This window comes from Prunus dulcis, chromosome 6 (genome assembly GCF_902201215.1).
Source record: "Prunus dulcis chromosome 6, ALMONDv2, whole genome shotgun sequence".
NCBI classification, from domain to species: Eukaryota; Viridiplantae; Streptophyta; class Magnoliopsida; order Rosales; family Rosaceae; genus Prunus; species Prunus dulcis.
The window spans coordinates 2,578,977-2,602,616 of record NC_047655.1 but is presented as its reverse complement, the minus strand read 5'-3'; the positions used below and the strand labels follow the sequence as shown (position 1 = coordinate 2,602,616).

General features: G+C 38.8%; 3 protein-coding genes, 1 long non-coding RNA gene and 2 pseudogenes across 4 annotated transcripts; 4 read left to right on the top strand and 2 right to left on the bottom strand.

Annotated features, from left to right (window-relative positions):
* Positions 1–3,624: 3,624 nt before the first annotated feature.
* Positions 3,625–6,765, bottom strand: LOC117629582 (annotated as a pseudogene).
* A 2,408-nt stretch (positions 6,766–9,173) lies between these two features.
* On the top strand, positions 9,174–9,860 carry LOC117629575. The gene has a single exon (XM_034362100.1). It carries the CDS (start codon positions 9,174–9,176, stop codon positions 9,858–9,860), a length of 687 nt encoding a protein of 228 aa, XP_034217991.1.
* A 2,544-nt stretch (positions 9,861–12,404) lies between these two features.
* Positions 12,405–12,932, top strand: LOC117632776. The gene is made up of 2 exons (XR_004586517.1): positions 12,405–12,542; positions 12,623–12,932. It is a non-coding gene; the product is annotated as an uncharacterized LOC117632776 (long non-coding RNA).
* A 509-nt stretch (positions 12,933–13,441) lies between these two features.
* LOC117629567 (T-complex protein 1 subunit gamma-like) lies at positions 13,442–15,337 on the top strand. The gene is made up of 6 exons (XM_034362089.1): positions 13,442–13,544; positions 13,741–13,954; positions 14,044–14,169; positions 14,392–14,496; positions 14,633–14,707; positions 15,101–15,337. Exons 3-6 carry the CDS (start codon positions 14,050–14,052, stop codon positions 15,335–15,337), a joined length of 537 nt encoding a protein of 178 aa, XP_034217980.1. The 5' UTR covers positions 13,442–13,544; positions 13,741–13,954; positions 14,044–14,049.
* Positions 15,338–19,971: 4,634 nt separating this feature from the next.
* On the top strand, positions 19,972–20,864 carry LOC117629563 (annotated as a pseudogene).
* Positions 20,865–21,231: 367 nt separating this feature from the next.
* Positions 21,232–23,640, bottom strand: LOC117629560. Its single transcript, XM_034362083.1, has 2 exons — positions 23,244–23,640; positions 21,232–23,108 (listed from the first exon to the last, which is right to left on the bottom strand). Exons 1-2 carry the CDS (start codon positions 23,638–23,640, stop codon positions 21,232–21,234), a joined length of 2,274 nt encoding a protein of 757 aa, XP_034217974.1.

Below are 23,640 nucleotides of genomic sequence, written 5' to 3'. Positions count from 1 at the left end.
GTTCCCACGAAGATTGTAATTTCCTATTAATTACCAATTATGATTAATGCAAAAGTTTATTTGAACAGTTGATTAAGAAGATTGATTAATTTTAAGAAAACTAAAACAATTATGAAAAATAACAATTTAATTAACGATAGAAAATTAAGATGATGAGACACTAGAGCATCCGACTTCACCATAACCAATTCTACTTAATTCTTATAGCCAATTAACCCTAATTACTATCCATGTTGACAGTTGGTTTCTCCTAATTCATTTGATATCCCCTCTCGGGCTCAACCAAAAGTATTCTCAATTAACAACCCATTCTCTCTCGAGCAACGGATTTCGAAAACCAAGAACCCATTAAGTTCTATGAGAACCTACAAGAAAACTGCATGAGTCATGTTAGTCCCTCTCGGGCACTCATTCAAGTCATGGTATTTGTTACAAGAAGCAAACACCAAACATCTCCTCTCGGTCTCCGCTTGGATCATCAATTAAATATTAGCTAGATATTTAAATCATTAAGAACAGTAACAAATACTCAACATGAGATAATAATCAGAAATTAATATAACAATAGAAATTAAGTATTCAAGGTTAGGCTACATCGTAGCCCTAGCAAGGGAAATTAGTTCATGACAGCAGAAAATATAAACAAGATAATTGTTGTCATAAAACCAATTTGGCCGATGGACTTGATCTTCAAAATCTTCACAGGAACACCTTCAAAAGCTCCTCAAATAAAGCAGCAGCAAATTCTTGGCTCTCTCTGATATTTCTCTAGTTGAATAAAAGTTGGTGGAAAAATATGGTAGAGAAGACGATGGTGGAAAAAGATGATGGGTAATGGATCCTTTCAACAATGACCTAAACTCCCTATTTATAAAACTCCTAGAAATCCTACCTAAGGAATAATTACAATTGTTATAAAAATAGGATTCCTTCTAAAATAAGGTCTTCTTTATTTCTCCTTATTTGACTTGATAAGACTTGCACCATCTTGAACTAGGAAATTTGACAACATTCCTTGCAACAAAAGGAATGACTTGGCTTCTTTTTAATTGATCTTCATCTTCTTGCCTTTTTTAGCACACTTTCTCCTATTTCACAATTCCTTCACAAATCTCACAAAACCAATTAAAAACAACCAATTTAATCTGAGAAATTAATAAATAAATAAGCAAAGGAGGCATAAAATATATATAAAATATAGACTTATCAAATACCCCCAAACCTATCTTTTGCTAGTCCTCGAGCAAAACTGAAAATCAAAAATAAATTAAAACAAACTAACTAAATTAAACTACTTTCGCAGGTAATCTCGATGGCACTTAGCATGTGCCACAAGCCTTTAAACCTCTAGGCGTCCCTAGTAGGAGGAGTTGTGTCTCCTGAGGGTTTACCAGTCACGACACCCACAAACACTTCTTGCAAAACAAATTCGTTAAAGCAATACTTCCAACAAACTAATAATAACCAATGAATGCCAATCCCAATTCAAAAACTAAAGTTATGCCACTAAAAAAAACTGCACCATAGTGTAAAGTGTAAAGCCAAAACTCCAAGCATTCAAACATAAAGATAACCACATTCGGCGTGTGCACAAATTCGTCTCAACTCTAGGCCTCACTGGATAACTCTCAATTTTTTCATAGAACCTAGGGTTGCACTCTTACCCCGCATATGTGAATGAAGTTAGGTGAAGAATTCAAAATATAAGACACATATGCATCCAAAAATGAATAAAAGGCAATTTCTAAAAATAGATCTCATGGAAAGGAAATCAAATACTAAAAACCATAGATGAAGTACATACCTCTACTTCCGAGTAAGAAGCCCCCAAAGATCCGTTAGGTCTTTACTATGGTTGTAATGAAGGGCTAGGTTATGGGTTATGAAAGAAAGGGAAGGAAATACTAGAACTTGAGACATACCAAGGCATTTATCACGTGATAAGGCTCGGCTCTTCAAATTTACTTCACAGAGGCGTCCAGGATTTTTGATATGCTTCACTTTTTTTTTTCTTTTTTTTTAAAAATTATTTATCTTTCTTTCTTTTTTTTATTTTTATAAAGCACATATTTCCTCGGTACACGCCACCTCTTTTGTTGATGTAGAGGTCAACTTTCATCCTTGTCTTCATGCCATGGCATATCCCAAGTTATAGGGTATGGCTAAAAATAGGGTGAAAAGGGTAAGGAAATATTGTGGGTGATGAAAGAAAAGGCTGAGTGTTTGGCTTCAAAGGGTTGATGGCACACACAATGGGTAGGACATGTGGTTTTATTTAGTGGCTAGAACATGTATGGCCTAACATCATCTCTCAAGGTCCATCCAACTCAAAAGTAAAAGCATGAGATGATTCCAAAATAGAGATTAGTTCTTAGTATTCAATTCAAAAGCCTAATTGAGATCAATTTAAATATAAAAAAAAAAGAAAATAGTGAATAAGACTAATCCCAAGTACTCTCTCAATGAATGTCAATTTGGCTCAAGTATCTCACAATGGTAGTCTCCACTATTTCTCCACAATCATCCAAGTATAGCTAGCTTGTCCATTAAAATACTTGAAGCATGGCTATGTGAAGTGCTATACTTATGATGCATAAACTTTCATGACAACACTTTAGTTAAAGGAATATGATCAAACATCACATATACATCACTATTAGTAAGAGAAAGTAAAAGCTTTAACAAATATTTTATTTTTATTTTTATTTTTTAAAAGTTAAAGGCATTTTGTGATTTTTTTCAAACAAATGTGAGTGAATTTATGTGCCATAATTGCTTAGGGATAAAGAAATTTCATCAAAAGGAAGAGGACACACCTGGAATAGCTCCTAGAAACCTCTTATCACAAATGGAATGGATCATAATTGATTTGGAATGAAATTAGAAAATTCTGGAAAATTGACCTTTAGCGACGAAAAATCTGATGAACACCGTCGCTGAAAATCCTTTAGCAACGAAAAATCTGATGAACACCGTCGCTAAAAACCATTTTGTGACGAAAAATCTTCATATTTCTGGGTAGATAGCAGCTAGTATTTTTTGGGTTTTAGGCCACTTTTTTAACTTCAAATCGTCCTAAAACGTCATGTAAAGCACTTGAGACCCCCAAAACTGTTTCAAATCATCATAATAACCATTCTAAACATGTTGGTGGCTTCAAATTTGCCTGAAAAACATCAAAAAGTAAAATAGGCAGAATTTTTGATTTTGACCAAAATAAGAACATAATAACCTCTTTTGCTATTTTCTGGGTTTTAAAGTCATCTAATGGCCAAAACAACATCTGTAACACATCTGGAACATGTTTGCAATCATCACAGGGCTAGAAAAAATCGAGAAATGTTCTTGGAAACACAAAATCCTTTCTTTGGAACACAAAATCGGTTTTTTTTTTTTTTTCTCTTCTATGACTCAAAACTCAAACAAAAACAACCAAACTCCACACCCCCAAACCTAAACTAAGCATTGTCCTCAATGTTTAAAGTAAATGCATGTAACAATTAGTAAAGGCATAGAAGGATGGAAAATAAAGGGAAAACGAACAAAATAAAATAAAAAGGAACGAAGGCACCTAGTTGGATTGCCTCCCAACAAGCGCTTGGTTTAGAGTCAATAGCCCGACTTTAGGGTGCGTTTACTTGGGGTCATCAAGGAGGATAGTGGTTTCCTCCTCAAGAAATGCAGCTGCCACATAAGGTTTGAGTCGATGGCCATTAACTTTGAAAGTTGTACCGTCACGATCATTCTTGATTTCAACTGTCCCATAAGGATACACTGTTAACACCGTGAATGGCCCAGACCAACGAGAGCGAAGTTTCCCAGGAAAAAGTTTCAACCGGGAGTTGTAGAGGAGAACACTTTGACCCACATAAAATTCCTTCTTCAAGATGTGCTTGTCATGCCACTTCTTTGTACAGTCCTTGTAAATTTTTGCATTCTCATACGATTCATTTCGAAGTTCCTCTAGCTCATTCAATTGTAACTTCCTCTTCTCCCCTGCCGAACTCATGTCAAAATTGAGCGTTTTAATAGCCCAAAACGCTTTATGCTCCAATTCCACCGGAAGGTGGCATGCTTTCCCAAAAACCAGTCTATATGGTGACATCCCAATTGGCGCTTTGAACGCCGTTCTATAAGCCCATAGTGCATCATCCAATTTTAATGACCAATCTTTCCTAGAGGCACTCACCGTCTTTTCCAAGATTTTCTTCAATTCCCTATTCGAAACTTCAACTTGCCCACTAGTTTGCGGATGGTAGGGAGTAGACACTTTATGGGTGATGCCATATTTTGCAAGAAGGGAGTTAAATTGACGATTGCAAAAATGCGTACCTCCATCACTAATAATTGCACGAGGGACCCCAAATCGTGTAAAAATATTCTTTCGTAGAAATCTGACCACAACCTTGGCGTCATTCGTGGGTAGGGCAGCTGCTTCGACCCATTTGGATACATAATCCACTGCAACCAAAATATACAAATTCCCATATGATGCCGGAAACGGACCCATGAAGTCAATACCCCAAACATCAAACAATTCCACCTCCAAAATATTATTCAAGGGCATTTGGTTTCGACTAGAGATATTTCCTGTACGTTGGCAAGGATCACACCTTGCAACAAAGTCTTGAGCATCTTTAAACAAAGTAGGCCAGAAAAATCCAGATTGCAGAACCTTGGCCGTAGTCTTGGAAGCACCATAATGGCCTCCACATGCCAAAGTATGACAATGCAATAATGTGTCAGCCATCTCTGTCTCAGGTACACATCTTCGTATAACTTGGTCAGGACCATGCTTCCACAAATATGGATCATCCCAATAATAATGTTTAACCAATGAGAGGAATTTCTTTTTCTGATAAAAAGACATATCAGGGGGAAGAATACCACAAGCTAGGTAATTTACAAAATCTGCATACCAGGGAGTGATGAATTCTTTTGCAGAGTAGATGGAATATAATTGCTCATCCGGGAATGTCTCTAGGATAGGCCCAATATCTTCTATAACTTTATCCTCACGGACTAGCCGAGAGAGGTGGTCAGCCACCACATTCTCAGACCCTTTTTTATCTCTAATTTCAATATCAAACTCTTGAAGTAATAAAACCCATCGAATTAGTCTTGGTTTTGCTTCCTTCTTGGCAAGCAAAAATTTCAAAGCTGCATGATCCGTATATACAATTACCTTTGCACCCAGTAGGTAAGAACGAAATTTATCCAATGCGAATACCACTGCTAACAATTCCTTTTCCGTAGTGGCATAGTTCAGTTGGGCATCATTCAATGTACGACTGGCATAGTGAATTACATGTAGTAATTTATTCTTCCTTTGACCCAAGACGGCTCCAATAGCATAATCACTTGCATCACACATAATCTCGAATGGTAATTCCCAATCAGGTGCCATAATGATTGGTGCAGTGGTGAGCTTTGTCTTCAATAAATTAAATGCCTCCAAACAGTCTGAATCAAAGTTGAATTCAGAATCCTTCAATAACAACTTGCAAAGAGGCTTTGTAATTTTAGAGAAATCCTTTATAAATCGACGATAAAACCCAGCATGTCCCAGGAAGCTTCGAATTCCTTTTACTGTAAAAGGGGGTGGCAGCTTTTCTATGGTCTCAATTTTTGCACGGTCAACCTCAATACCTCTTGCTGAAATTTTATGCCCCAACACAATTCCTTCTTGTACCATAAAATGGCATTTTTCCCAATTGAGAACTAAATTGGTTTCTTCACATCTTGCCAACACCAATGCCAAATTATCCAAACAAGAATCAAAAGATGAACCGAAAACAGAGAAATCATCCATAAATACCTCAATAAATCGCTCCACCATGTCCGAGAAAATGCTCATCATGCAACGTTGAAAAGTGGCAGAAGCGTTACATAACCCAAAAGGCATACGGCGATAGGCAAAAGTGCCAAATGGACATGTGAAGGTTGTTTTTTCTTGGTCTTCAGGCGCGATAGGAATTTGATTATATCCTGAGTATCCGTCTAGGAAACAGTAATAGGCATGCCCAGCAAGTCTTTCTAGCATCTGATCAATAAAGACAGCGGGAAGTGATCTTTTCTGGTTGCAGAATTCAATTTCCTGTAGTCTATGCAGACTCTCCATCCTGTAACAGTTCTTGTTGGAACTAACTCATTATTTTCATTTTTTACAACAGTCATCCCTCCTTTCTTTGGCACAACCTGTGTAGGACTCACCCAACTACTGTCAGATATAGGGTAAATAATACCTGCATCAAGCAATTTTAATACCTCTGCACGAACCACTTCCTTCATGTTGGGATTCAATCGACGTTGATGCTCCACTGATGGCTTATGTTCCTCTTCCATTAGTATTCGGTGCATATACATAGAAGGGCTAATACCCTTGATGTCTCTGATTGTCCACCCAATTGCAGTTTTATGTTTTCTCAAAACCCGTAATACTTTTTCTTCTTCAGTTTCACTCAAATTTGCAGCAATAATAACTGGTAAAGTTTCAGAAGTTCCCAAATAAGCATACCTCAAATGCATTGGCAATGGCTTCAGAGTAAGTGTGGGTGCAGCAATCACCGAAGGTGCAGCCGTAAGAGTTGCCGCTCCTAGTGGTTCGAAGTGGTATGGTTGCGATGCATCCAAATATAAGGCATATTCAGCAACCATAGGGTTGTCGTCTTGGGAGGTAGCAGCATGGACCAATGTAGATTCCAATGGATGGCGCGGATTCTCCTTTTCAAATGTGTCTGAAGCAATTTCATCAACTAATTCCATGCGAAAACAATCTTGGAAATTTAATTGCCTCAAAAACTTTGAATGTCGCTTTTTCATTCCCAACTCTCAAAGTTAGTAACCCTTCTTCTACGTCAATCAGAGTGCGTGAAGTAATCATGAATGGGCGTCCCAAAATTACTGTGTGTCATGGTCTTCTTCCATATCCAAAACCAGAAAATCCGCTGAAAAATGAGTGTATCAACCTTTACTAGAACATCTTCTATAATTCCATCTGGGTATGTGATTGACCTATCCGCCATCTGCAAAGAAACAGTAGTGGGTTTAATTTCACCAATATCAATCTTTTTAGCAACAGATAAAGGTAGTAAGTAAATGCTAGAACCCAAATCACATAAAGCTCTTTCAAAGAAATTATTTCCAATAGTGCATGGAATTTTAAAGGGAAATAGCCCTAAATGCCACCATTTTTTTAATTGTAACTGAAAATACCACCCTTTTTAAAAAAATTTGGAACTATCACCTATAAATAGAATTTTATTGTCCCCTTATTGCACACATATCACTTTTGCTGAAATTTTATTGTCTCTGTTTTGCTGAAGTTCTCTCTCGGCTCTGTCTCTTCGCTGCCCTCTGTTTCTCTTCTCTCTCCGGTGGCTTTGCTCTGAATCTGTGGTCCTTCAGCTCTCAGTCTCTCCTCACTCAGCTCCGACTGTCTCTTCTCTCTTCCTCTCCCAGCGACAGGTACTGTTCATCGGCATTTTCTTACAGTTTAAGGGTTTCTCTGAAGTTGGTTGAGGGTTTATGCATTTCTCTGAAATTGGCTGAGGGGTTTGTTCGAAATTGGTTGAAGGTTTAGGGGTTTCGCTGAAATTAGTTTAGGGGTTTGTTCGAAATTGGTTGAAGGTTTAGGGGTTTCTGAAATTGGTTGAAGGTTTAGGGGTTTCTCTGAAATTGGTTTAGGGGTTTCATCGAAATTGTTTTAGGGGTTTGTCTGAAATGATCTTAGTATGATGATTCCATGTTTGAAACAGTGAATGGGTTTGTTCTTTGTGGACTGATGCTTGCTGTTGTGTTGCTGTTGCTATTGCTGTCGTATTGTGTTTTTTTTCTAGTGTATTGCTAATGTAGTGATGTTGTGTTGGCATTTTAGTGCAGTTGTATTTTTAGTTTTAGTATGGCTTTATTATGGTTTTTGTAGCAGTTATTGATTGGTATTTGGTGGCTTAGTATGAGTCTTTATGACCATTGCATTTAACCCTCTTACAACTCTAATTGGTATCTATTTTGTTTGTTGAAGATGATATCTAAAGTGTAAGACAATTAACCTGTGTATATCATTTTGAACTTGTAAACTCCCAACCATATCATACTTTTTGTTTGAGAATAATGCTTGTTAATTAGACATATTTTTGTATAACTTTGTTTACTAAGTTTAGGGCTTGCATATTGGATATGGATGAGTTTTGTTTAGAACCATATGTGGTGTAATATGAGTTGTTTAAAAGTTTGCTGTTTTGTGCTTGATCATTGTTTGCTTAAAAGAAAGCGGGAAATGAGTGAAGATGGGAACCTACCACCAGCAGCTGTGGTTTAGAGAAATGGGGACATTGATTTTGCTATAAGCTAATTGTTTAAGCTTTTGCTTTTGTTGTTTGTGTATGGATACTTAGAGAAGTCTGTTTCTGAGGAGAACTTATAATTTTGTAATTGTACATGTCTTACAAACATTTTATACCGTTTTGATGGTTTATTTATGAATTTATCTTTGATTTTTTGTTAAGAAAAAACTGAAGGGATGGTGCCAATTTCTTTCATTTTCTTACATTTGAAAGGAGGGCCAAAGTAAAGTCAGTATTGTGGTTGCCACTAATTCATAGGATGTTCCATTACATTATACCTTGAAGTGAATAAATTGTTTCCCGATGTCTTGTTGTTTTTTAAAACTCTTTCTAGTCAGATAGATTTCTATCGTTATTCTTGAATTGTTCTCAATTAGGCTTGTGCTACCGCACATTCCCATTCTAGCTGAAGCTGTCTCATGATTAGATGGTGTGATTATATGGTGTGTTGAGATGTGTGTTTAGATATTATATTATGCAGGAGTGGTAGAGTACTGGGTGTGTTGAAACTTGGCTTTGAGCCATTAAATTAGGAGGTCAATTGTAAATAGCTGGGGTTTTGTTTATGATATGTATTTTTTGATTTTTTTTCACTTCATATCCTATAATAGGCTGTTCATAAGTGGTGATTGTTTATTGCTTGTTATTGTGTAGATTGCAACTGACTGAAATTCTGTTTATAATATTGGCATGCAGGGAAATATGGTTGGTCAAATGAAGTTGATGATTGCGGAGGAACAAAAGTTCCAAGGGAAAGCATTATCGTTATCCCATACGAAGACCGCAATCACTACGATAAAGGAGAAATTCACTGAACAGCAGCTGCAAATGTTTGAACAGAGTTGTTTTGGTCATCTCCTAGGGATTCAGGACCTCAAGTGGACTTCTCCAATTGTCCACGGCTTGCTGCTCAGGAAAGCTGATCCCAAGACAGTTTCCCAACTGAACGGGATCAAATTCATTGTTGGCAATAAGGTCATCCAATTCACGGCGCAACAATTTTGCATCGTGACAGGGCTAAGGTTTGGAAACCTTCCCTTTATTCCGATTCCCACGAATGAGAACTGCTCATTGAAACGGAAGTACTTTGCCAACGATAAAACTGTGAACTTGTTGGAATTAGAAAAGGCCTTCCTCGAATGCGATGATGTGGACGATGTATTCAAGCTTGGATTCGTATACTTTGCTGTGTTTGTGCTGTTGGGCAGCAAAAAACATGTCCACATTGACATGCGATATTTGAAGTTGGCGGAAGACCTTGAAGACTTTGGGAAGTATCCATGGGGTGCTGTGTCTTATGCGAAGACAAATGCGTCACTGCTGAGGGCACTTTGTGCAGATTCCCAGCGAGTGAAAGTGCCCACAAAAACTGCCAAAACAAAAAAATCTGAAAAGAAACCAACAACAACGGCAACCGGTAGACCAAGAGAGTACCACCTCAAAGGTTTTCCGTATGCACTTCATGTGAGCAAATGTCCATTGATGTTGAAGTTAAATTGCATTTGTTTACAATGACTGACCTTTTATTCCTGAAACCAGATTTGGGGGTATGAGGTGTTTCCAGCGTTGGCTGCACTACATTTGGTGGTGCACGAAGAAAATGCGCACATCCCTCGTTTACTACATTGGAGGAGCAATAGTTAGCCGCGTTTTTATGAGCTAATGAGCCAAGTATTCGAGAACCGTGAGGTTAGTTCAGTTTTTAATGATAATATTCGGGATATGAAAATATAATATAATTACTTTACTCATATGTATATTGTATGTGTAAATTGCAGGTTGATGTGCAGCTTCTCCGGCCATCTGTGATGGACAAGCAGCAGCCGTATTGGACTTGGGGTGACAGTGCTGACGACACTGAAGAACTTGTTGACTTGTTGGGCGATGACGCTGAACAAAAAACCGGCACTTCTCCCTCTGTAGAAGAAAAAGATAAGGACATTGACGAAACTCCAAGCCTTCCGACGTCTTCTAAGGCAAGCATTACATTTTTTCGAAGATATACGTCATAATACAATAGGAAAATAACTGCTGTATTGTTGCAATATTTTGTGGCCTGCATAGTAACACATGCATTATAACTTAGTGCGGGTACAGTCGCGTCCAGAGAGTTACGCACTTTGAAGCGTGACTTTGAAAGGACAAAGGATGAATTGGCCAAAGTTGCCCTATCAAATCAAGCACTTCGCGACAGAGTGCATCAGTTGGAAGAGAAGGTACGGAAGGAGTCAATGAAAGCTGAAAAAGAGTTTGAAAAAAATACAAAGTGTGTGGAGGATTTCCGCAACACCCTGGCTTCAATGGAGCATTATTTTAAGTTGGAGATAGAGCAGCTGAAGAAACAAAATGGTGGGGTGAATGAAGCTATGGAAGGACATGAGGACCTCGGTAGTCCTCATATGAATGAAGGAGGCAACAATGACTTGTCGCCATTACATGCCTATGTAAGTCCGCCTACAGAACCGGCAGTAATGGAAACACAAGTCCCCGGTGATGGAGCCGAACCTTCCGCAGCCATGGTAGTTGAAGAGGAAAAAATGGCCGCTTCAGTTCCTCATTTAGAAGTGCATGAAGTAGCTGACCCGGCACAATCCGAGAAGCTGCCTACCCCGGAAGATGTGGCCGGGTGTGACGAAATCTGCCAAAGAGTCATGAAGCTGTTAGAAGATTGGAAAATCACTAAGAGATGCCATCGGGAGGTTTGATGGATCCTCCAAGTCTACCTACAGTTACTATGGCTGGTGATGAAGAAGGTAGTTCAAGTGTTGAAAAAAAAGAAGTGGAAGGTAAAGGGTGCAGACAGAAGCGCCCGGCACAGACATTGTTGAGCCCATTTACAGATCCTTTGAGGAAGAAAAGGACGATGACTGTGTCGGCTGCGACTGCAACCCCGCAATGTTTTGATCCATCAAAATCCTTGCCCATTGAAGATGTGAAGGCAGTAATACAGTTTTGCAGTGCCTGGAAAAGCAATATCGGGTTACGATTCTTCACCTTTGAATTCCAATCTTCATCCTATTCTACTATGTAGTCATAGACTAATGCGAGAATGTAGAGTTTGCTTTAATATACATGTGTATTTTTTTCATCAACAAAGTCATATTTATGACATGACTACACAAGTAACCGTTGCAAGTTTGCGTTTTGTAGTGCGGAGGTGCAGCTGGAATCATTTTCAGTGGGCGCAGATTTTTTCTACAGACTTGTCGATGAAACGAAATGGATGAGCTCAAGGGTAACGATACACAAAGCTGTACTTTATTACGATAATTCAATTGTTTTCTCACCTTTTTTAAGTGTAGAGTTGTATGAAATTGTGCTAATATTATATGTGTCAACTTTTAGCACCTGGACATGGCAACCTTTCTTATCCGAAAAAGGCAACTCTCTCATCCGTTGGTTTTTGGAACTGACTGGACAACGGCAGATTGTTGCTTGCAGGTAAACATGTAACCATGTTACATTCACTGCTTCATTTGTTGTCGGTTGTGATTTTCTAATATGCCTTCATTTAAATTTGTGCAGCAATTTCTAGAGCCGTTCAAACCGACTGGCAGGAAACGTGGATCGAAGAAGGCAGCTGCTTCAAACACCGTTGACCTTCCACCCAGCAAGCTGAAGAATTTACATCACTTTGTGCGTGGTACGTGGCAACACGGGTATGCCCAAGCTTGGACAAAAGTCCGGAAGGTCTATTTTCCATATAATCTGAAAGGGTCTCACTGGGTTGCAATCGAAGTTGATTTTGTCAGACATACTGCAACTGTGTATGACTCCTATGTTGATTTTACCAAACGTTCAAAGCTGGTTACGCTTCTGCACCCTATTAGCGATACGCTGGCACGAGTGCTGTACGATATGCACTTTTATGATGATTCTGAGGTTGAAGAGGTGAAGCAAAAGGGGCGGACGATGTCGATGTATACGCCATTCTCAGTGTGCAGCATTGCAGATGTGCCACAACAACGAGATGGGTAAGCTTTGTGAATTTAGTGCAGTTTATCCAAATTTTACATAACTGCACTTCTAATTTCCCAACTTATTGGCCTCACAGTGCGTCTTGCGGAATCTTGACCGTCAAATTCATCGGGCATCTCAGTGCTGGGATTTCGGTAGATAAAGTTGATCCTTTGAAGATCAAATATTACCGACTGAAGCTTGCAATTGAGGGTTTAAGGGGGGAGGCATATTTATGAGGTAAATGTCTTCATGTCTGTGAATTCACCTCACTCTGGACTTATGACTTGGGAATTCACTTTGCTCATTACTTATGTCAGGAACTCCTTTATATGAAGATGCAGACGTAGATGCTTTGCTAGGGGTACTTTAGATGGTCATCCTGCGTTTTTGCTACAGCTAGTTGGTTTAGTTAGTATTGTCATGTGTAATATTGTACAGTGTAGAAGCAGTGGCTAATTGCCTTACATGGCACACACACAGTTTCGATTTTGAAGGTTAAATATTTTGGCTAATTGCCTTACATGGCTAATTGCTCTTTGTGGATGCTTTAGTAGCCATTGTTCACATTTTGGCTCTGTGGTTTTCGGAATCTGTTATTGGACTTACTGAAGCATACAACTTTGTTAACATTTCTCCATTTAGTTTTGGCTTGGGGTTCGTTTTAAATCATTTTGGCAGCAATTGTACTTTTTCTGCTTAGCATTATGTTGTTATATGAATTTGGAACCTGATACTGTGTTTGCTGATCTTAGCTGGAGTAGGTACCAATCACTCCTCTTTCATCTTCCATACTGGATTAGTTTCCTTGTGTATTTTGCTGTATTCGATCTGAGTGATTGTTCTGTTTGTACAGGGTGTACTAGCACCATCCGGCGTAAGAATGGTAAATTCTCTGAATTGATGGGTGAACTTCAGGTACCATTTTCATGATTTGTACTCTGCTTTGCTAGTCGAACTCGCAGAGCATTTGTATTTGGTGTTAGTTTTGTATGAGTTTTTAATTTTGTCATGCATTTGGTAAATTTGGTAAACTAGTGGAACTCGCAGAACATATGTGCATATTATTTCATCCATTGGTTCTGTGAGTTGTTGTCTTCTTTAAGGAAATCTAATATTTGGTCTTCACAAATGGTTAGGGTCTAAAATTGTCAGAACAAATTCATGTGAGGGTTGCGTAGTATGAATGCTGCTGTTTCAAAATTGCATAAACTTCTGGAGAGCGTGACAGAGGCTATTGCTGTAAGTTTCTTTTTGGCTGTCTATGCCAACATACATACAAAAATTGATTTGGTACTATGAATTGATTTGGCACTATGATATTTGGCACTATGAACAATGAACTGATTTGGTGGCAGTTACAAATGAACATAGTCTTAATTCTGGAACTACCCTTCATAAATGGCTTCATCTGCACTTAACCCAATTGTTTTTGCAGGTAGGTGTCAACCAAGTGTGGGGCTGTAATTGTTAACAGACCAGATGAATTGCAACAGTCTGATGTTGGTACAGGCGCTGGGATATTTGAGGTTAAGAAAATTGGTGATGAGTTTTTTGCATTCTTTGTTGATTGCAAAGAGCCTAAAGCATGTACTGCACTCTTGAGAGGTCCTAGTAAGGATCTTTTAAATGAAGTGGAAAGGAATTTGCAGGTATAATGGTTTTACTTCTTTGTCCCCATTACGTAGAATAAATATATTATGCTGAAATTTGTTATTTACTCCCTTATATCTGGTCATAGGATGCCATGTCTGTAGCAAGAAACATCCTCAACAATCCGAAACTTGTTCCTGGTGGTGGTGCTACAGAGTTAACTGTATCTGCTACATTGAAGCAAAAGAGTTCATCTGTAGAAGGTATAGAAAAGGTAAAAGCTCCTTTCCTCATCCAAAAGTTTGGTATTTCTTGTGTAAAACTCGTCCAAGAATAACTCCTTGTGGAAGTAGAAATCTAAATTCTATGAATAAACTGGCTGTCACTTCACTTCACATGCTCCTTGACATACTTCAGATTAAGAATTACTTGTGGTTTCACTTTACATGCATTTTAATGGAGTTTTATGGCTACACGTGTTTTGATGGTAAAACAGTGGCCGTATGAAGCTGCTGCTATAGCTTTTGAGGCTATACCACGTACTTTGGCTCAGAATTGCGGGGTGAATGTGATTAGAACAATGACGGCGCTGCAGGGAAAGGTTTGAATCTTTTTTGTATGGCTTTGTTCAGTTTTGTTATGATTTGTCATTTCTATATACGTTCTGATGCATCATTATTATTTTGGTCAGAATATGATGCATCATTTATATCCTAACCACAATTTTTTTTCCATAGCATGCAAATGGTGAAAATGCATGGATTGGCATTGATGGTAACACTGGTGTGATAACTGATGTGAAAGAGAAAAAGGTAGGTGGATATCTTTTTGGCTTACTATTGTTGCTCTCTTTTATTTCCTTCACTATCTCAATATTCAAATTTGTTGGGTGATTTATATTTGCTGAAAGCTCTGAAATAGGACTTTTAATGTAGTATTGTTCTCAAATGTATCCATTATATGTCCCTTTATTGATATGGCATAAGCGTCAATATTCTGGTTGATATTGTCGATTTGCTTCAGTAGTAGTTCTAGTTTAGAGCTTCTCCCAATATATTTCGACAGCACTCATGTGAGGGGAAGTGCTGTTGTCGTGGTTATTACTAAAGTGAACGCCATTGCTCATATTTGAGCATCCATGGAGTCTTGAATCTGAAATTTCTTTTGTTGGTAAGGCTGTTAATTTATAGCAATTATGATGTCAGATATGGGATGCCTACAACGTGAAGGGCCAGAGTTTTAAAACGGCCATAGAAGCTGCTTGCCTACTTCTCAGAATCGATGACATTGTGTGTGGGATGAAGAAGAAGCAGCCTCCTGGTGCCAAACCTCCTTCCAAGCCTCAAGTTGAGACAGAAGGCGATGCAGATAATGAGCAAATAATTCCGGAGTGCTTATGGAGAGCACGTGGTTATCTCAGTTTGAATGAAGTTTTGCTTTAAAGAAGAAAAAAAGGAGCATTATAAGTTTGATGAGGATATTTTTTAGGTTTGTAATGTCACCTTAACTTGGTAGTGTGTGTTTTGTCCCTCTTCTTATTGGAGAATGCTAATGTTAGTTTCACATGTCATCTGTGTATCGAACACAATTTCTTTGTTCAACTTCGTGGATTGGCACAGTGGAGCTTATTTCTACCATTCTTCTGAATGATTGTTACAAGTCCAAACTTAGTTATTGACACAAATATGTACTTTTCTAAAAGTAAGAAAACAAAAAGTTTTTCATGGCCAAGCATCAATTTTAATAAGCCAGTGTGGCACCTAAAACACACAACGTACGGCACTGTACACAAACTTGTGGAGGAAATGATTCATATTGAGCATCTATTTTATCCACTTAGGGAGAGTAAGAATTGATCTTGTCACTCCCATATTCAGCCAATATGCCACGTATTGATTCAAAGCAGACCTAAAAAATGAAACGAAAGCAGATAAAAACCCCTAGACACGGCCAGGTGATGCAACTGAAATTGGCAAATAGCAAAGATGACATAAAGTCTGGGACTTCACAAGCGAGGCTGAACGAGGATGAAGCTGTGAGGGTTGCATACAAGCATGGGACGCCTCTTGAAGGCGGCAAAAGTGGTGATTCTGAGCCTGTGGATTTATTTTCTAGTCCTCATCATATTCCAAAGTAGGGCAATATTCCCACAATTCGAAGGCAATACGAAGGCAATAGGAAGGCAATATGAACACAATAAATATACAATACGAAGGCAATATTAGAGCAATATAAGAACAATATAAAGGCCATATTAGGGCAATATACTGACAATACATACACATTACAGTAGTAAGGGAATACAAACACAATACAAATGCAATATTAAGTCAATGTACATACAATACATACACATTACAGACAACAGTTCACACATGCGAAAGAAATCGCCTCCCAAAATGAACAATACTATCTATCTCGCGAAGGGAAAATGAAGGCAACAAAAGATCCATGTACTCCGGTGAGATGAACTGAAGCCGCATTCACCGTTACTACAGGTCCATCAAAATATCCATGTCTTTGTCCTTTCTTCTCGCTGCATGCACGAGGCTATGATGAGCCATTCCATCAGAACCCATATTCAGTACCTGCCAGACACCAGCTACATCAATTTCACTCCAATTGTTGTCTGGTGAGATGACCGAAGCATAATCTCGGAACATTTTGAAGCCGTTGTTGAAACATTCAACCATTTCATGGTTATATTCTTCAGATTGTGTGAATGTTTCGACGGCATTTTTCTTTCTCTCTTCCAATTTCAACTTCAAGGACTCTAACTCTTTGCTTCGACTTTTTGCTTTTAGAGTTTGCTTCACCTCTCCAGCGTATGCTTTGTTCAACTTGTTGGCCAAGTTTCCCATAACTTGGCCATGAATATCGCACTTACTCTCCCACCAATCCCTTGCCTTTGACATATATTGGAGGTGGTGCTTGACGGCAGAGATTTTGTCAAGCGGATCATGACTCTCAGCCTCACTTCCAGATGAAGTGGGATCATGATTGGGAGTCCGAGGTGGAGATGGGAATGGCACATGCCAGGGCTGGTCCCCCGGGTAACTGACATGCTCGTTAGGAGGGTGTACATCGGACATGTTGAAGTAGTACTGGGGACAATTCACAGCTGTTGCCTGCAACAAAACAAATAGAGGTACATGTAGTCTCCAGTTGTAAACGACTATATGGTTAGGTTGAGTGGAGAATATTTGCCTTTCAGTAAGAGTAATTACCTTTCCCGTGAAGAAGGTGCCTCTGTTGCAGTTCTATATAGGAAGGTTCAGTTATATGTACAAACTGATATGAGGTAAATTGGGTTTTGTGTTGGTGCATTAAATTGATGGGATTCAAAACTACACCATTAACTCCTTGGCTGTAAGTTACAGCAGTAAAACATGACATTAAGAACAATACAATTGGCTTCCAAAGGACAAAAAAGGAAACCTTAATGGGAAATAGGAAATTGTGGATTGGAACCAAAAATAGGAGTATGTAAGTAAGCATTTATTGCGAATTTCAGAACACAAAATTGGAAAATAGGAAAATAGCAAAACACGAAATTTGGAAATTTGGAAAAGTGACAACTTAAAACTTGGATATGGGAAATAAGGGAACTTGGAAAATTGGAAATTGAAGAAAAGAAAAATTGGAAACACGGAAATACGACAAAATGGAAAGTTGGAAAGTTGGAAAATTGGAAAATTGGAAAAAGGAAATAAGGAAAAATTGGAAACAGGAAAGTAGGCAATAGGATCAAATGATAGTTGGAAAATTGGAAAATTGGAAAAAGGAAAAAAGGACACCTGGAAAATAGGAAATTTGGGAATTGTAAATTGGAAAAGAAAGCAACTTGGAAAATTGGAAATTTCGAAATTGGCCAAAAGGAAACTTGGAAAATAGGAAATAGGAAATAAAGGAAACTCTGAAAACATGAAAATTTGAACATTCGAAAATTCGAAAAATCAGAAAAAAGGACACTTGGAAAGTAGGCAAATAAGCAAATTGGGAAATTGAAAATTGAAAATTGAAAATTGGAAAATTGGAAAATTGGAAAATAGGAAATAAGGCAACTTGGAAAATAGCAAAAGGGGAAATTGAACAAAAGGACAGTTACCAAAATGAAAAATTTGAAATAGGAAAAAAAGGAAACTTAGAAAATAGTCGATTTGGAAATAAAAACATTGGATAATTGGACAAAAACTTAAATTTTGAAAATTGGAAATACGAAACAGGGACACATGGAAAATCAGAAAACTGGAAACGAATTGAAATTGTGGAAATGGGAAATAAGACAATTACCATATTGGACAATTTTAATTACTGTCTGAATTAGGCAAAGTAGGCAACTTTTTATAAGTACATAATGGGGGGGAAATGGGAACATTGAAAAATTGGAAAACTGGAAATAGAACAAAAGGAAACTTGGGAAATTGCACAATAGGAAAATAGGGAATAGGAAAAAATAATGAAAAATTGAAAAATTGGAAAATTGGATGACACATGGAAAATAGGAAAATATGAAAAATGGCAAAATGGAAACGAATTGAGATTGCTGAAATGAGAAATAAGACAATAACCATTATTGGTCAATTCGAATGAGTTGGTGAATTTGGCAAATAGGCATCTCCCTTATTTCAATGACATAATGGGAAAATGACCAAGTTGGGAACGTCCAACTTTTCCATATATTACAAAAAGGCATAAAGTCAACCTGGGTAATAACTCCCGCCCATACTATCCCGCCCAATACACTCCCGCCTAACACTCCCGCCAATTACTCCCCCTAATCCCTTCCCCCAATAACTCTCTGACTTACTGGTTTGGTCATTAAAACCTGCCTATATTAATCAACCCAGCTGTTTGAAATGAAAACTTCCATCACATTAACTGCTGCTTACAGCCACTACCTTCCCCACATATTTAACTCACATCGCATTTAGTCCCCTGTTCTTCCAATTAAGTTGTACACGAGCCAACAATAAAAATCAAAGTCCATGGACCATAACCTCACACCAAACACAACGATTTCAATTACTGAAGGAGGGGAGACTGAAACAGAAGCCAAGTCACCGAATTCACTCCCTGCAGACTTGGTCCATGGCATACAGCAATGTCAACGCAATACCATGTTTTGGAAAAATCTTCATGCAGACATAGTTTCTAAAATTGTGGAGGGCCAAGCTAGATGGGGTGTCATAAAAAACCGCACAATTCGCTGTCGTTATCATGCGCGCATGCATCTCCTACATATAAAGAGAATGAAAGAAAAAATTGAAATTGCCCCTGCCACTGCAATTATGGTATTCAAGGAATCAGAAGCAATGGCCAAGTTGAAGCAAGAACAAGTGGAAAGGGGATTCGAACTATTTGGTAAATTTGCAATAATTGTGGATCCGGCAGGAAACTGGGCCAAGATCACTGTGGCCGGGGTCATGAATTTCACGGGTCGCGGTCACCGCACTTGAAGAGTATGCAACTTCGAATTTGTCAACAGTAGGGAAATGGAACTATGAGGAGGCGTATTTTTGTATTATGTAACGATAGGGTGGCCTGTTGTTGTATTATGTAAGTTTGGAAATAGGAATGTATGGAATGATGAAGCCTCCTTTTGCAGGGAAATGGAACTATGAGGTGGCGTACTTTTGTATTATGTAACGATGGGGTGGCCTGTTGTTGTATTATGTAAGTTTGGAAATAGGATTTTATGGAATGATGAAGCCTCGTTTTCTATTTCTGCGTATACAGTTTATCGGTCTCCAGTTCTGTGGCGATGAAGCGGCAATAAATATACAATAAACATGCGGATAATGGCAATATTATGTCAATATCAGTGCAATAGAGTAGCGATACAATTACAATATGATCCTATTAGAGGACGTACTGCATCAGAATATGGTTTAAATTATATGGTCCAAAAATATACTAATAAATAAACAACAAAGTAATTACAACCTGGAAAAAGGATGAATTAAACATTCCTTAAAAGACAGATGGCCTACAGTACAGACCTTCAAAATGAACTCTATATATATATAATGCATGCCTTGTAGCACCATCACATCCCCCCCTAAATGACACAAACATGACACCCCAAAACCTCATGCTCCTTCCTCTTTCAACCCCTAAATTATCCATTGGATGCCCAATACTAGATCATTGCTTGGGGGGTGGGATACCCTGCAACTCCATAATAGAATTAGTAGGGGAGAGTGGTTCGGGGAAGACTCAGCTTTGTCTCCAACTTACGGTACGAGCTCAGCTCCCACCGTCACATGGCGGACTAGGGGGCTCCTCCGTCTACATATTCACAGAATTCAGCTTCCCATTTCGTCGATTGCAACAACTAGGCAACCTTTATCATGCATCATACCCCAACTTAATAAGGTTGGAGCCATTGGAAGACATATATGTTCATGGTGTTCATGATGCTCAAGAACTCATCCATGTCCTTGGAGACATAGAAGCATTTATTGCCATTGATCACATCCGCCTACCTGTGAAACTCATTGTCATTGATTCCATTGCTGCATTGTTCCGATCACAGTATCAGACAACACCGGCAGATTTGAAACGGCGGGCTGAAATGTTCTTCAACATATCTGGGACATTGAAGGGTTTAGCAAATAAGTATGGGTTGGCGGTGGTTGTCACCAACCAAGTGGTGGATTTTATTGGGCACATCATGGAGTGAATGGGGTGAGGTTGGGAAACTTGGAGTCCCTGGACACATCAGGCAGACGGGTGAGTCCAGCTTTGGGACTGGCTTGGGCACATTGCATAAATTCAAGAGTGTTCTTGGCAAGACATGAGCAATCTATTGAGGTTGACATTCGTAATGCTCCTTCAACAAGTATATGTAGTCAAACACATAGGACATTTCACCTTGTATTTGCCCCACATCTGGCCTACACATCGGCCGAATTTGTAATAAAAAAAAAAAGAAGGTATAGTCGGAGTATCACAGTAACTGTGTAATATAGGAATTCTAAGAACTTTACTGTTTTGGATCCATTTGGAATTACATTCCAGTCCCTTTAATTTCGCACTCAAATTATAATTGCAATCAGGAAGCAATACCAGTACAATAAAAGGTCAATATAATGGCAATCTGTGAGCAATACAGCATGCTGTAGCAATGCAACCCAAATAATGCAAATTTAAAAGAATTCCCATTCAACATAACACGAAACCCACCACAAATAAAAGTCAAGGAATATATTAGACTCCATCTTGTTTATGAGTTCATGATGAGGCCGAGAGATAATAGGCATAATAGCCTGAATACCATAATTATCAACATTGGAGTTCACATGACCTACCAAAGCAACACAAATCTTATTGTCTAAGATACATTGCGCAATGGAATATTGTTTTTACAGGTGCTTTTATTGTGGCCTGCGGAACAGCACCTTGAGCACTTTCTTCTAATGCTGCCCTCTCCTTGCGAGGGAATTCTTAACTTCTTTCGTCTGCCTGGCATGACCCTTGCCATGGGAGGCAGCACAACTCGACTTCGAACATCTTTAGGAGTATCCCACATTCCGTGAGGTTGTACCGGGTAGATACTATCCGAATAAGCATCCATCCATGTTTTCTGAGTGTAATACCGAGAAGCCTTTGCGTATACACTTACTTTCAAGAAGCGGCAAACTGCAACTACATGCTTGCAAGGTAGCTGCTCAAGCTGAAACTTTCTACAACTACAACTGTTGTTCGTCAAATCTCCGAGGCCGTCCATATCACCGTCCAAAACATTATACTGTGCATTATTAACTTTAACCACATTCATCCTTGCAGCATCCTCCAACCTGTTCCTCAACTTCCTCTCTCCAAAATTGGGGCACAATGTTGTTGTGCAATTCAAAGCCAACTCACGACGTTCGGTGAACCATTTCACAAGGAGCTTAACAATTTCCCCTATCAAATGAACCACTGGCAGCATTCTTGCAAACCTAAGGACTGAGTTGATTGACTCCTCAATATTTGTTGTCATTACATTGTAGCGGCGTCCATCCATGTGAGCTCTAGACCACTTATGTAACCCTGCCTCTTCAAGATATTGAGCAACATGTTCCTTTCGCTTGATCTTACGAAAATGACAATCAAATTCAGCAATGGAATAAGATTTCGCAGCCTTCTCAAAGTGCATAAGTATGTGATCACGCTTTTTCAACTTGAAAGTGCGTTTCATGTTCCCCTTCATATGATAAAAGCATATGCCATGTTGTGCAGTTGGAAAATTTTTGTTCCACACATTCTCTATGCTAACATTGCGATCAGAAATAATAACAAGATTGGGACACTCACCAATGGCTTCATGAAGTTTAGTGAAAAACCAATGCCATGATGCATCCGTCTCCAAATCCCCGATCCCAAAAGCAAGAGGATATATATTTAGATTACCATCGAATGCATTTGCTACAAACATAACACCCTTGTACTTGGATTTTAAATGAGTGGCATCCACGGCTATAACTGGGCGCATGGAAGAACGGAACCCTCTAATACATGCGCCAAACGCCATAAATAAATACACAAAGTGATTGTTCTCATCAGTTCGGATGTCTGTTTTTGTGCCGGGATTCATACGCTCCAATTCATAGCAATAAGCTGGAAGGATATAATATGCCTCCTCTGCTGATCCTCTAATGGACAATAGAGCTAACTCCCTTGCTTTCCAAGCTTTTGAATAATGGATGGTGCAACCAAAGTTGTGTTTCACATCTCTCATAATGTCACTTGGTGTGTATATTGTCCGACAATCCTTCAACTTCCTTTTAAGTGAACTGGCTACAAGTGCTGTGGTTGCTTGACGATGCTTGTCACTTACAAAACTCAAATCACATTCATGGACAGTTGTACACCTCACAATCATGAAGCTGTATTCTCCAATTCTCGATGCTCGGACCCGCCATGGGCATGGACGTTGAGAACAAACCACAAGCAACCTCTTAGTGCAAGAGAATTGCACCTTAAATTCAAAGTGGCCTCTTAATGCCGTCAACAGTAACTCCGTCAACAATGCTTTCTTACTAGAGAAAATTTGCCCAACTGTAATTTTCGGTTTCCAATCGCTTCGTGAAAACCCGTTGTCCAAATATGCTTCTTCATCTTTTACACCGACTGCATTATACCGATTTTTTTCACCCATTTGCCTCCAATAATGTTGACGAGTGGGTTCAGATTCTCCTCCTAAACGCTTTTTTGGCAACTGGCCAGCTGTGTTCAAGCACCCCAAATTAGGAGGGGCAGAGTACACTGACACTTCATTTCTTTCGGTACCATTATCACCACCATGCATCTCCTCCACCTCGCTAAAATCAATCATATCCATAAAATCTGTCTCTACTTCACCTCCCAAATCAGTGACATTTGTATTATTCCAAGTTACTTCATTGCTTTCAACAATGGCAACTGAAGAATGACCCATCCGACTACTATCTGTCGTGATATGCATACTATGAACTACATCATTTGTCAGTGCTTTATCTTCTATACTCACGAGTAAGGGAGCTAGTTTTGAAGGTGTTACCTCGGAATTGTACTTCATAAAAAAATTGACATCATCATCGTCCTCAATCTTTATGTGCTTCCACTCATTCGAGGCCACCGAAACTGAGAATTTTAAGCAAATCTTGTCTTCCCTGATGTTTGTATTACCAATCTGATGCACACGGTCCAACAGTTCAGCAAATTTGATGGTCCGTGGAACTATTAAGCCTTTTGAGTCACCCCCTTCGTATTTGCACAT

Coding starts and splice junctions, on each gene's coding strand:
- LOC117629560 (XM_034362083.1), bottom strand. CDS start 23,640: ATGTGCAAATACGAAGGGGGTGACTCAAAAGGCTTAATAGTTCCACGG. Junction 23,109..23,243: donor AAATGTCACTGATTTGGGAG/GTGAAGTAGAGA, acceptor GCTTGAACACAG/CTGGCCAGTTGCCAAAAAAG.
- LOC117629575 (XM_034362100.1), top strand. CDS start 9,174: ATGTTTGAACAGAGTTGTTTTGGTCATCTCCTAGGGATTCAGGACCTC.
- LOC117629567 (XM_034362089.1), top strand. CDS start 14,050: ATGTCTGTAGCAAGAAACATCCTCAACAATCCGAAACTTGTTCCTGGT. Junction 14,170..14,391: donor CTGTAGAAGGTATAGAAAAG/GTAAAAGCTCCT, acceptor ATGGTAAAACAG/TGGCCGTATGAAGCTGCTGC. Junction 14,497..14,632: donor TGACGGCGCTGCAGGGAAAG/GTTTGAATCTTT, acceptor TTTTTTCCATAG/CATGCAAATGGTGAAAATGC.